Source organism: Lagopus leucura, unplaced genomic scaffold, assembly GCF_019238085.1.
Source record: "Lagopus leucura isolate 7727_CA_CO unplaced genomic scaffold, USGS_WTPT01 Super-Scaffold_100050, whole genome shotgun sequence".
Taxonomy (NCBI): Eukaryota; Metazoa; Chordata; class Aves; order Galliformes; family Phasianidae; genus Lagopus; species Lagopus leucura.
In genome coordinates, this window is record NW_024962296.1 from 1940303 (window position 1) to 1953925 (window position 13623).

At 48.6% G+C, this 13623-nt stretch overlaps 1 protein-coding gene across 1 annotated transcript; it reads right to left on the reverse strand.

Moving 5' to 3' along the window:
• Nucleotides 1–7264: 7264 nt before the first annotated feature.
• TNNC1 (troponin C1, slow skeletal and cardiac type) lies at nucleotides 7265–13151 on the reverse strand. Its single transcript, XM_042885484.1, has 6 exons — nucleotides 13062–13151; nucleotides 9506–9536; nucleotides 9180–9326; nucleotides 8248–8362; nucleotides 8008–8144; nucleotides 7265–7440 (listed from the first exon to the last, which is right to left on the reverse strand). The coding sequence occupies exons 1-6, from the start codon at nucleotides 13083–13085 to the stop codon at nucleotides 7409–7411; spliced, it is 486 nt and encodes a 161-aa protein (XP_042741418.1). The 5' UTR covers nucleotides 13086–13151; the 3' UTR covers nucleotides 7265–7408.
• Nucleotides 13152–13623: the final 472 nt, after the last annotated feature.

Below are 13623 nucleotides of genomic sequence, written 5' to 3' on the forward strand. Positions count from 1 at the left end.
CAAGGCAGTGTTTCACTGCTCTCCTTCACTTTAAATCCTGCTGTGTCTCCTCCCTACCCGTCAGTGTTGTTATAGCATCTGTTCTGGTACACAAAACTTCCTTCAGAAGAAAAGAAGAATTGGCATTGCTGGATGGCACACATGGAAATAACAAAAATTTGCATTTTCTTGATACTAAACACTTGGTCCATCACCAACTTTCTCCACGCAACAGAGAGAAAAGGAAAAAAAGATATTGTTCTGGTTTGGAAGAGTGCTTTGATTCTATTTGCCTTGTAGATGCGGGAATTTGCTTTTCAGAAGTGATGTAGAAGTTTCTGCCAGGCTCAGTGAGGGTTCAGTGCTCTGAAAATACTCATGCTATCTATGAGTGTTGCCTCGTATCAAGCACTTGTGAGTTAAGTTGGAAAAAGTCCTGCTAGCTGTGAGTACTGGGGAAAATGTTCCTTGGAGTACAGCAGGAGGTTTGTCTCAGTGGGGCACGGATGGATCTGAGGATTGTTTGTAGCCATGAAAGGATGTGTTAGTGAGCCAGAAGGTGACAAAAGACTGGAGCAGCTCTTCAGAACACAGAAATGAAATTTGTCTTGTTTGCAAATTACTTAATTTGTCCTTCCTGTGTACTTATTACTTGGCTTTAGGGTTTTTTTGTTTGCTTAGAAATGAAAGAAAATGGTTTGAAGGATGGCTGTGAGTGGCTAAAATAATGGTGTTGATATCAAATCAGAAAATGTGTCTGCATTAATCACAGCTAGAATTGCAGTGACTGCAATGTGATGGAAGTACACAGGTCCCTTTCACACATGTGGGGGCTCATGTTTCCTTTGTTTTCACAGGTTGATCCCAAGTTTCTAAGAAACATGAGATTTGCCAAGAAACACAACAAGAAGGGGCTGAAGAAGATGCAGGCCAACAATGCCAAGCAGGCAGCTCTACAGAAAAAGGACTGACCTGGTTTAAGACAAAGAACCAGTTTGCCTTTTGGCATGTGTGTTTAAAGCATTTTTGTACAAATAAAATTGGACATAACAAAGTTTTCACCTCCTGAATTTGAGAAGAGCCCTCAAAAGTGCCTTGAGTCTTATTATAAATGCCAACTGTGTGTTACCACTTCTGTGTGTAGTGAGCAGTGCGTGGTTTTGCTCCGTGTCAGAGAAGCTGCAGAGGTTCTTAGCCTCCACAAGTCCTGGGTAAAGCAGCTGCTCCTTCCTCAGTGGTGTTCTGCAATTACTGGTATGGACTGTGAACATCTGATAACTGACAGCGTTTTCAATTTGTGAAATTGTTACTGAGTGAAGCTTTAAAATAGGAACAAGCAGCACTATTTTGCATCGCACAGGCTCTTAGGTGACAGTATTCAGTAAAGGTAGAACTGGTTTTGATAGTGGATGTGTGTTCAAAGCTGTCTCGCACTGATTTGTGCAGCAGTTCTTAGAGCTGTTAGAGCATTACCAGACTTGGAGGGCTGTTCCTTCCACACCCTCTGCATTACTGTTCAAGTCAGGTTGCTACAGCAATGGAAATCCTGGAAAATCAGGAAGAGAACTGAGTTAACTGCAGTGTAAGAGATCACAGCAGTTAATAACAGTAGTGTGTGTTGTCTTCTAAAATGCTTCAAGTAATAAAGTGTTAAAAGGGTGCTAAGTGTTAGCAGTTAGTAATTGAACTGTATAAAATACCCACATTTTTCATAGCCACTGTATTTCAGTGGGAGTTTTCATAGCTGTAACACAAGAATCCCTGTCTGATGAAGCTGGTTGGCTGGCTGGATCAGGGAAGTAGCATTTGAAAGCACAAGAAGGGATGGTGCCATGACGAGGTTTTGCTATTGTAGTTAAGTAGTAGACTTGATTTTCCTGGTGCTACCAGTCAGCAAAGTTGAGTATTTGAGTTGAGTACCTTGGCAGACAAGGTGAGTTCGTTATTGCTGGCACCAAACCTTTCTTGAAGCTGCAATTTCAGCGCTTGTCCACCTGGTGGCGTAAATCCACGAATCAACACGGACTGGAAGTGTGTAAGTGGTTAAATTGCTGCTGGGTGACAAATATTTCAACTGAAACATCCAATTAATGAGATTTTAGATATAGATATATACCCTAGCTAATTAGTACAATGAAATACTTCGTTGAAATAAGTATTTTGAATTCTTTGTTGCCCAAAGTGCTTCTACAAGACTTTTCTCAGTAGGTTTTTCTTCTCTTTCTTTTTTTTCTTTTTAACTGGTCCAGCCCTACCTATGCCAACCAACACAGGGATTTACTGCAACTTCAGGAGTGTCCTTGCAGCTAGAGAGATGTGCAGCCTCAATCTGCATGAATTCTGCTGCGTGTGACTCTTCTTAAGGCTGAGGTTTCTCAGCTTGAAGAACTTAATTTCTGTGCAAGAGCAACGTGCTGACGTTGCTGAGGGAGGGTAGTGTGATCATGTTTGGAGAATGCAGTCATGAGATTCATATCACGGGATAAAATCTTTCAAGACAAGAGGACCAGCTGCCTTCAAATGAGCCAAAAGCCTGTGCTTATCTGGGGAGAGGATCCTGGAGATGACAGTCATCCCTGCAGTTTTTTTTGGCAACTGGTTACATTATGTGGACTTAGCTCTACAATGTTTAAATCCTGGTGGCAACTGAGATCAGAGGTCTCTGAGCTGCATGGCAGCTGCCTTCCTTGTTGCAGTGAGCTTGTCTGCAGGAGCATGGCCACATACTTGTGGTTCTGATTGATATGCACGTCACCTTGGGATGCTGCTGATGCTGGAGGAGGCAGAGTGGCTGGTCCAGCTGCCTGAAAGAAGGTCAGTGTATTGCAGGACTGTATGGTGACAGTGAAGAAAAAAAGAAACACAAACCTTGAAGACAGGACTTGGCATTTGTTTTGCTCCACCTTCACCTGTGTGTGTGCAAATCTTTAGTCGACTTTGAGTTGTACATTATAAATTCTGCACTGAGGTGTTTCTGTCAGCTAAAGGACATTTTAAATCCTCTTTGTGTCTTCCCCCAGAGGGCTTGTGTTGTGGGAGCATCTCACAGGAGGTGGTTCGAGGGAAGAGAGGCAAGATTTGGGCTGAGAAATGGAAGTCTGCACCTTACTGAGAAGCAGAAAATGGAAAATGGGCTGCCAGTGGCTCCACAGTTTCCCCAGGCCTGCCTCGAAGCAGCCTTTTCATGCCGCCCTTCATGTTGCCCTTCAGTGGGACAGCTTCCCAAATATGGGCTTGCTGACTTTCTGACCAAAATAGCGTCTGCGTGACAAAATGCGGCACAGAGGAATGTAACCTTAACCCAGGCATCATTGTGTAGCGAAAGGCAGGAGTCTGTGAGCTTCCACAGCAGCTTGGTGTCAGGTTTGTTGTCATCTGCACCTCTCTTTGATTTCCCTGCACACACGGTGGTCCTGTGGGACACTGCCTGGATACTGGCAGTTCAGAACCGCATGACGGCTCAGTTCGGGAGTTCCCTCCTTCCCTTCCTTGAGGATGACGCTGTGCCAGCACAGAAGGGAAAGCTGTGAATGGGTATCAGTGCTCTGCGCTGGGTATTCCTGCATTTTCATTTGTGTGTGAAATCATGTAAATTCTGCCTTCTGTTAGTTGAGGGAGGCTGATGATCCTTTTTGGGAGGATTACATCTACAGAGCCTGGGAGATGGAACTGGCAGCTGTAGACCGCTTGAAGCTATTCCCATTATGCAGAGCTCTGTCATCCTTGACATTTAAAAACTTCAAAACCCGCATGACTAAGTCCTTGGTATCCCATCAGAAGGTGATGTTTTTGAGGGAGCCTCTCTGCTTAGCCACTGCCACACATCACGTTATGTGTTTTATACTTGCTGATAATGATGTCTCCCCTTTGCAATGAGGGCTCAGTATTAATTTCTAGGTTGGCTCCTGTTTTCCCTACAGAGGAAAAAAAAATAGGGTGCAAAGGGCATGTAACCAAACACCGACCAGCTCGTTTTGCAGAGGTGAGCAATTGCACTGAAAGTGCAGAGTACAGAAATGGGAAGGAGAGCTCAAAGCAGTGGGAAATGCCCTGATGGGACACAGTCATCACCAGAGACATTGATGTTTGCTGTGAAAATGGAAAGAAGCGACTGAATGCATTTTATTCTGACCCCTTCACCACCTTTCAGTAGTATGCTCTAGCAAAAAAACGCATGAGCAGAACTCGATTTCTGCTTTGCCCAACTTTCAGAGCTGTCGCAGGCGTTCCTTCACAACTGTAGATTTGGCACAGTGAAATGTTGTGTATTTGGCATAGGTGAGCTCATTTCTTTTGCTCTGGTGGCAAACTTGCTTCAAACTATTGTAGAATTAAATCTGCTATCACCAGAAGCAAGCAGAGCAAGTCACCCAAGAGCTGCGGCTGCGTCCAGTGGCTCGAGTTGCAGTCACATGGCAGCACAGCTCTCTGTCTCATCTGGGCAGTACAGAGTAAGAACATGCAGATATGTGGGCTGTTTTACAGAATGTCTTTTTTCTGATTCGGAAAATTGGAAAAAAAAGTGGATGTTTTGATGACTTTATTTCTTCAAGCAGTGCTTGTGAACATGACACTTTCCTTAAAGCTCTCTGGCACTGGTAAGTGCAACATCCAGGGGAAACTGCAAATGTATTTAAATGAGTTACATACGTGCATGGGTTTTCTTCTGAGTTTCCTGAGTTTTCTTCTTGCTAAGCACATCTCCTAATCTCCAGGCACATCTCCTGCATGGAGGCTTTAACAGGGCTGCCTGTGTGCCAGCTACAGGTTTGTCAGCCACCTAAACTGCTTGGCTGTCTATCATGTTGTGTTAAATTCCTAGTGCAGTTGTTCCTGTGCTTTAGCCAACAGTGAAATCTACCCACACCACCCAACCCCGTGGCATTTACTGGCTTACTCTTGGATGGCAGTCAGCGTGTTAAGACAAATTGGTCTTGCAGCAGTTTTTCTGACTTTACGCTGAGCATGCTGACCTGCCAATGCCTCTTCTCTAAGGAGTGAAAAGGCCCAAACATTCCCCAGAATTTCTGCTCTTGTAGGAACAAGTTTCAGCTGCTATAATGCTTTTGTCCTCTTCCTCTCCAGCCGCCATCATCCCTGTTTTGCTCTCAGGGAAAAGAGAAGGGCAGTGAGGTTGCTGTGTGTGGCTGCTGCCTGTGCTCATACACCTGGCACTCTTGAACCAAGGGCAGAGTGCTGAGACGTGGCTGGATGGCTCCTCTCAACCTTCACAGCCATCCTTTTCCTTGGTCTCACGGTGAAGTCCAGGCCACCCCATAAAGCAACCAAGTTGGCCAAAAGGGGGAGGAGGTTAAGCTGGGAAAGGTGCTTATTTCCTCTCATGTTCATAATTCAGTGAGACAAAGCATATTTCTAAGTGGTAGCAAATATCTTGGAGATGTCCATGTTGAGTAGTGGGACTTGGCTGGGACAAAATAAGGTGATGGAGCTGTCAGTAGTGCCTGCTGAGATGTGACATGAGTGTGGGTTGCCTGCTGGCTTGAGTGGCTGTGGGGAAATTCAGTGTCCCTGCCACCTCACTGGGCTGTTCAAGAAGAAAAAGGCCAAATTTTACAGCTGTAGCATTGCTGTGGTTATGAGAGTGGCTGAAGCCCAGTTCTCTGAACCTCTTGTGCAGATTTCCAGGCATGGGTAAAACATTCCAAATGTTACCTCAAATGCAGGAGGCCTCAATGGGACTTGTGAAGTGACTTGTGCTGCTCAGGAGGTGGAAAATGACAGCATGGAAGGAGAAGACCTTCAAGTTATCAAGGCAACAGGCTCCTTGCTCTGCACTGGGCTGTGTCTGGCCCAGGAGCCAAGGCACAGAGGCCTTGGGACCCGCAGGTTTGCCAGATGTATGCATTAGAGATGTTGCTAAAATATCCTGGGTTTTAAGGAAAATCATAGAATCACAGAATGGCCTGAGTTGAAAAGGACCACAATGATCATCCAGTTCCAACCCCCTGCTGTGTGCAGGTCACCAACCAGCAGCCCAGGCTGCCCAGAGCCACATCCAGCCTGGCCTTGAATGCCTGCAGGGATGGGGCATCCACAGCCTCCTTGGGCAACCTGTAACAGTGCCTCACCGCCCTCTGGGTGAAAAGCTTCCTCCTGATATCCAACCTAAACCTCCCCTGCCTCAGTTTAACACCATTCCCCCTTGTTCTATCACTACCCAACCGCACAAACAGCCGTTCCCCCTCCTGTTTCTACGCTCTCTTCAAGTACTGGAAGGCCACAATGAGGTCTCCTGGACCCTTCTCTTCTCCAAGAAAAAAAATCTGCTGCCCTGGTGCATTTCTTTGTTTCCTTTGATGTTACAAGCCCTGCTTGGGCAAAACATTTGTTGCTCCTTGTCCAGAGGAAAAACACAACACTTCTCACATCCTCACTTAAGCTGCTTTAACCTCAAGCCTGTTTGGTGTAAATTAATAATATTTCAGAACTGCGAGGGGTCAAGGGCAGCACCTGCAGGGCTTGCACAGGAGCAGACTGGTGCAGTGCCCTGCCAATATTTATTTTGCTTGAGTAAACATTTGATTTTAGCAACACGAACACAATGCGTGAGCCGTGCTGGGATGTAATTCGATGTGAGGAGGCAGCTATGTGCAGGGGGAGCTGCTAATACCGTAGGAATGCCACACTTCCTTGGAGAGAGAGAAGACGGTGCCCAAGGCACCATAAACAGCACCACTTGTCCTCCTGACCCTGCTGCCACCCTGAATGTGGCTGTTAAGACCGTATCAGGGTCATGCCCTGCAACAGATGTGATTTCTAAAGGAAAAATGTTGGGATTCAGATTCAGTGTGAAATAGCCATAGTGCTACAGTGCTGCTCCCTCACAGGGCCACCTGCCTCGCTCCACACAGAGTAAGAGAAGAAAGAGGTGTTTCCAGATGAGTAGAAGTTTTCCTTTCGTATGTATCACAGAGTGGCCATTGGGATGGGGAAAGGGGGAGGGATGTCTCTGGGACAGTTGTTTAACGTCAGGGAGGAAAGGAGATGATCCTTTCCCAGGGTTTTAGTAATGGAATAAGTGGTTGTTAATTCATGTTTGATCACAAAAATGTTGCCAGGGCTCTGGTTAAACTAGCAGGCACAAGTGCAGGCTCCTGCTGCCCTCACCATGGTGCGATCAGTGGGGCAACGCAACATGGCAGCAACACAAAATGGCAGCTCCCTGGCAGGCACCCACAGCCACGAGGAGCGTCCCCTTTGGTTCAGAGCCTGTGGCCAAGGTGCAGTGCTCACCTAACTGCCAAGGAACAACCACCAGAGGCACTTGATAGCAATGTGCTTTATTTTCCCTAAGGCCACCCTTCTTAGCGCTCAGTCTTCATGCTGGCAGCCAGGGGATGGAACCGAGGAGCTGAGTCAGAGAGCAGAAGGGGTTTCAGAGATTCGGGCTGTCCATCTGGCCTCAGATTTATTCAACTCCCTTCATGAACTCCAGGAACTCTGCCAAGGGGGAGACATCAGAGATGAGGGCTATTAGGTGGCACTGAAGTGTTTTCACAGCTGCCATAGTACACACTTGGCAGTTCTCCACGGCCCTTTCTCTTTTTCCATCTCACTGATGCACAAGAGGCCAGGCAGATGGCTACCACTCCTCTGGCCACGGCCAGGGCTCCTCATGCCTGCCGATGGAAATGTCACCAGTGCCCAGTGTCACCCCCGGCCACAGACTCCACTCAAAAATGGTCTGCGGATCATTTTGGCAGCACTGCATTCAAAATAAGAGCCCTTCAGTGCTGACGCTTGTGTTTAGGTGGCAAAAGCAGACAGGCAGGTCTCAATGAAAGCAAACCTTGCAGTACAGCATCAGTGGGGAGTTAAGGGAGGCCCAGATCCTTGCAAACATTTTACAAGCCTGAGAATCACCCCAGCTCCATACAAACCCAGGATGGGATCAGGAGTGTTGCCCAGCTCTGCCTGCACAAGCTCACACCTGCCCCCAAAGACAACTGAGACCATGGGAGCTGCTCAAGGACTCACAACCAAACTTCAGGCAAGAAAGACTCCTACCGTCATAGTCAATCCTGCCATCATTGTTTTTGTCCCCATCTTTCATCAGCTCTTCTATGTCATCCTCAGTGATCGTCTCTCCAGTTGCCTGTAGCATGATCTTCAGTTCCTCAAGATCGATGTAGCCATCAGCATTCCTGTGTGAGAACAGAAGAGCTTAGGAAGGGACCCACACACTGGGCAGGTGAGCTGAGGCCATCTCACCTCTCCCGTCACCCATGCTGTGGCCATGGTTCTTACTTATCAAACATCCTGAAAAGATCTGAGAGTTCCTCTTCAGTTTTTCCTTTGCTGTCATCTTTCATACACCGGACCATCATAACAAGGAACTCATCAAAGTCCACAGTGCCGCTGCCTGTGTGCAGAATGAACACCGTCAGACAGCAGGTAAAGCCAAGGGAGAGGACAAAGTACCTGCTAGGAATGGAGGGAGAGAACTCAGAGAGCAGCTCTGTGGCAGGAGGCAGCTTGCAGGCTGGAGTGAGCAACAGAGGCTGAACATGGACTGAATTCATTACTCTTTTTATTATTATTGTTATTATTTTACCTTTTGCAGTCATTTTGCCCTAGCAAACCAAACATACTGCAAAGCAGGACTGGAAGCATTGATGAATGTGAATTCCTACCATGGAGGCACCTGTCCATCTCGTTAATAATAAAACCTCCAGCAGGCAGGTATTCATGCACTATTTTTGCACCAGCAGTGTAATACTGTTGTTTTCAATGACACTAAGGTTTTGCATGATTTTTGGCCACTTTTACATTTTCCAGTTACTTAGTACAGTATTCCTCTCCAACCTGCACAAAGTGGCTTTTGTATGTGCACACTGATTTGATCAGTACATGTGTTTATATCCATATATGTTAGAGCAGTGAAAGACCTTCCTGCTGATAGAAATCTAGTTGTGACATTTATGCAATACTAACTGCTACCAAATCAGTTCAAGTAGTCTGGTCATGACAGCATGATAATTTTTATAGTGTTTATAAGCTTGGAAATTTCCTAAAGGAACCACACTGAAGCATGGGGTGCATTCAGTGTCCATCAAAACCCCAGCTCCCAGCTCTCAACAGGTACTGTCCCCAGCGTGGATCCTTCCTGAAGCCCATGGGCAGCACGGAGCACTGGGCACAGGGACAGGGCTTCAAATGAAGGAACCGAAATCTCTCACCATCCTCATCCACCTCATCAATCATCTCCTGCAGCTCCTCGGGGGTGGGGTTCTGCCCCAGCATTCTCATCACCTTCCCCAGCTCCTTGGTGCTGATGCAGCCATCCTCTGCCCCCAGCACGAAGATGTCGAAGGCAGCCTTAAACTCTGAGAAGAGAGTAGAGAGGAGATGTGTGGGTCCTGTCCCATGCTGCAGCCCCAGGTTGAGGGCTTGCCCTGTGAGAACACCCAGGGGACACAGAAGCTGCCTGTGATGTGATCCTAGTGGGTCAAAAGCCCTGGGAGCTCCTCTTCAGGCAGCCATGTCAGGTTGAAGATGCACCTACCATTTTTTTGTTCTTCTGTCAGCTGCTCAACCTGTAAGTGAAAGACAGAGAGCAATTCATTTTAATTCCTCATCACTGCTAGTTGCTAACCCTCCGAGAGCTGCTCTCTTACAGGCTGGGACCCAATCAGAGGAGGGAGGGACATCCTTGTCCCCATGGCCAAGGCAATCCCCAGTAGTCGTTTTCAGCCATAGATTCAATAAACTATCAAAAGCATTAAGATCTTGTCTACCTCCATCAGAATTAATTTTTATAAAGGCCCTGCCTCTATTCCCTTCAGCCTATTTTACTTCAGATGCTCAGAGGGCTGCAGCACCTCCCTCACAAAAACAGGCTGAGGGAGTTGGGCTTGTCCAGCCTGGAGAAGAGAAGGCTGTGGGGTGACCTCATTGCAGCCTTTCAGTACCTAAAGGGAGCCTACAAACAGGACAGGAGTCAACTCTTGGAAAGGGTAGATAATAGCAGGACAAGGGGAAATGGTTTTAAGTTGAAGGAGGGAAGATTTAGGTTGGATGTCAGGGGGAAGTTCTTTACAGAGAGAGTGGTGAGGTGCTGGAACAGCTGCCCAGAGAGGCTGTGGATGCCCCGTCCATCCCTGGAGGTGTTCAAGGCCAGGTTGGACGGAGCTCTAGGCAGCCTGGTCTGGTATTAAATGTGGAGGTTGGCAGCCCTGCATGTGGCAGGGGGTTGGAGATTCGTGAACATTGAGGTCCCTTCCAACCCAAGCCATTCTATGATTCTACAATTGATTTAACGATACGGCCCAAATACTCAGCATCTGTGTAGACTCTTTGGTCTGTGTAAGCACCTCAAGCAAAATGGGCTTTTGGGATGAAATGGGGATGTGCCAAAGACAGGTAACTGTGCATGAGGAGCAGGCTGCAGTCACCACTGTTCCCTGAACCTGGGCACTGGAATGTGGAAACAAACTGAGGCAGATGGGAGCAGCTGGAAGAAACGGTCCCTGCAGCCACTCAGAGCTGGTAGATTGCTCCCAAGTCCTACCCCGCTCATCTATCCAGTCCTAACCCCCACCATCCACCAGTGGGAGCTTATTAATTAGCAGGAATTAATGAAAATTGATGAGGAGAGCAAAGAAGAATCCACCAGATCCTTGTGAAGTGCATTTCTTTCGGATCCTCTTGGAATGCACCGCCATGCCGTGGGCTTTGTTCCTGACCCACTGCCATACCCACCTGCCCCCTTGGTAACATCCATTACAGTAACTTATCCCTCCCCCACTGCCTCTAACACCCCCCACACTGATTCCCACTGTGTTTGGGTAGAAGCAGAACCCCTCAACCCAGCAGCACTCTGTCTTGGAAGCGAGGCTGATGTTTTTTCACCCGAAAAGCAGTACTTTGGCAAAGAAAAAACAAACAACAACTGGAAACCCTTCCTGCTTGCAGCAAGATGCAGGGAAAGTGCTTTATCTTAGCAAGAATTGGGAGAGAGCTCTATCCAGCTCCCAGGGTGAGAAGGCCCTGCCAAGAGCAGCAGGAAGAGCCCCAAGCCCTACGCAGGCATCATTTGGGCAGCTCAGCCGATGGCCACGGCCACTTGGGTAACCTGACCGCCTGGCAGCGTTTGCTATTTATAAGCCCTGATGAAAGAGGTGCTAGAGATAAAGATGAGCCCTGTGATTGTTCCCAGGCTTTTGGTATGTGTCCCCTCAGCCTGTTATCCTGACACTTGTCCCCAGCAACACTCTTAGAACTGCTCAACAGAGCTGAAAAATGTTCCCAAAATAGCCTTGTGCTTGCACACCCTTATCTAGACATGAATGGGCAAGACAAAATCCCGCCGGGTTCTGCGGCTGCACCAGGTGAATTCAATATGGATATAATGTTGGTATATACCCTCAAAGGTTTGCTGCCATTAATATATGCAGCAAATAACAAATCCTTACTTCCAAAGCTTTTTTGACTACTGCATGTTGGATTTCTACAGGACTATGGATGTGGAGCTGTGCTGGATGGAATGTGATGCTTTTGTGATGCTTTTACTACACGGCTTTCTCCCAAGCTGTTCATTGTGCCCTCTGGTCACAGATGCTGTTCACAGCTTTCTCCCTTTTTCTCCTCTGCTGCTTCCTTGGGAAATGGCTTTTTCCTGCTGCTCTCTGTAAAGGCAGGCACCCATGCCACAGGATTTTGCTTTTTCAGCTCCTTTCTTCATCTCACATTTCCATTTGAAGTTGGGCAGGAGAAGTTTAAGATCTTAGTTATTTTGCCAGAGACATGTTTTTCTACAGTTAAAATCTTGGGAACAGACTCATGAAAAAGCTATCAATTTCAGCCATGTTTTGCCTCTTCTCCTTTTGACTTTACGCTGGCAGCTCCCAGTCAGAGCCCACCAACACATTTCTCAGGTCAAGGACTCTGCTTTGGGTGTCCGCAGAGAAGGTTTGGGTTGAAACCCACAGGCTTCAGCTAGAGATGACCTTCACCATGGATTTTTGCCCATTTTGGGGTAGAAAGGCACCCCAGGCTTTCTTCCTAATTTGTGCATGAAGTCTCTAAACAATACAGCAAGGACCTGTTCTGTGGCAGAACATAACTACTTAAAAAGCTTAACTATAGGGGCTGGATTTCAACTGATTTTACAGGGCACATTCTTTTCCCTTTCGCTTGCTCCTCAGGGCACTCAGCACATTGCCATGCACTACCCAGCTCATTCCTCACATGCTATCCGGATCCTGGGAAGGGGGTCACTGCTATAAGGGCTGACCAAAAGACAGGGAAAGGTGACAGCATCTTTTTTCCCTCAATTTTGTTTCACCAAACAATGTCTTTTTTCCCCCTAAACCTCTTGGAGTTGTAATTGTAGGACGTATTTTTCAACCTGGCCAACTCTATGTTAACAAAAACAAATCGCCCCAAAGTTCTTACACTGCGGGCACACAGTAGAGTATTTTAACTCCGGGTACACTGTAGTGATTCACACAATCCAGAATCTATTTTCATCCTTATCACACCCGCATAACACTCTCTGTCTAAATTACAAAATGATGCACTGAGCTTATTATGGACCCGAACGCTCCGGGTGTGCAGGGCAAGCGCTGCGTGCAGCTGCCGAGATGCTCTGCATTCCCAGAGAGCCTGCTTTCCAGCCTGGATTCCTGCGCAGCAGACAACAGGGGGTAGCAGCCACAGAGCGGAGGGGGCCATTCGGAAACACCGGCCAAAGCAGAGAGATTTTAAAAGTCCCACCGAAAAACACTCAGCCGAGGAAGGGGGGGGATCTTAAGCAACGGCGCTTAGGATTGTAAATGAGAGGGTGAGGTTGAACTCACGCAAATCATCTTTCAACCCATGCAAATCATGCTTGTTTTGTGGGAAACTGCTGCTTTGCCGGGATGTGACCGCAGCCGGCAGCCGCCCCTTCCACTTGGCCGAGGTTCGGAACACCTCAGCGCTGGGAGCTTCACTCAGACGACAGGACGCGACTCCAGCCGAGCCGCCCGCCGGCGTCCCGTAACCAACGGCTGCCCACTGCCCACACCTCGTCCTCGTCCCGTTCCTCCCCAGCATCCCAGTCCCGGGCAGGCACTCACCGCCGCCTTATAGATGTCATCCATGGTTGGGAAGGGAGGGCGAGGGGCCGGGGGGCGTCACGGACACGCTCTGCAGCCGCCGCCCCGCCGGCCCCGCTGATATAGGGGGCAGTGGCCAGTGACGGGATGCGCCAGCCCACCGCAGCCCGGCCCCCAGCAGCGTCTCGCCGCGTGCCTGGGCTGCGTGGCACCGTGCCGGCTTGCGACGGGCCGGCCGGCCCCGCTGCATAGCGCGGGCAGCCGGAGTCTGGCCCCTCGCTTTGGGGCCCGGGACGACGTCCTTGGAGGAGCCGGGTAAACGTGCGGCACGCCGCTGCGCCAAGCAGCGGGGCGGGGGCAAATCGGGAGCGTTCCCGCGCCTTCTGCGTTCAGCCGGGGCTGCAAACGGCGACGGGGCGCTGCCAAGCGATGCGCGTTGGGGTGACTTCCCCGTCCTTCAGGAAGCGGCAGCCTGCAATCCGTCCCCGCGCGGATGGAGCAGCCCACGCTCTGAGCCGGCAGCGCTTCGGCCCCAGCGACATGCAGCTGTTACAGGGCAGGGAGAAGCCCTAACCCCGAAGCA

Coding starts and splice junctions, on each gene's coding strand:
- TNNC1 (XM_042885484.1), bottom strand. CDS start 13,085: ATGGATGACATCTATAAGGCGGCG. Junction 9,537..13,061: donor ATGACATCTATAAGGCGGCG/GTGAGTGCCTGC, acceptor TTTCACTTACAG/GTTGAGCAGCTGACAGAAGA. Junction 8,145..8,247: donor CTTTTCAGGATGTTTGATAA/GTAAGAACCATG, acceptor GTTCTCACACAG/GAATGCTGATGGCTACATCG.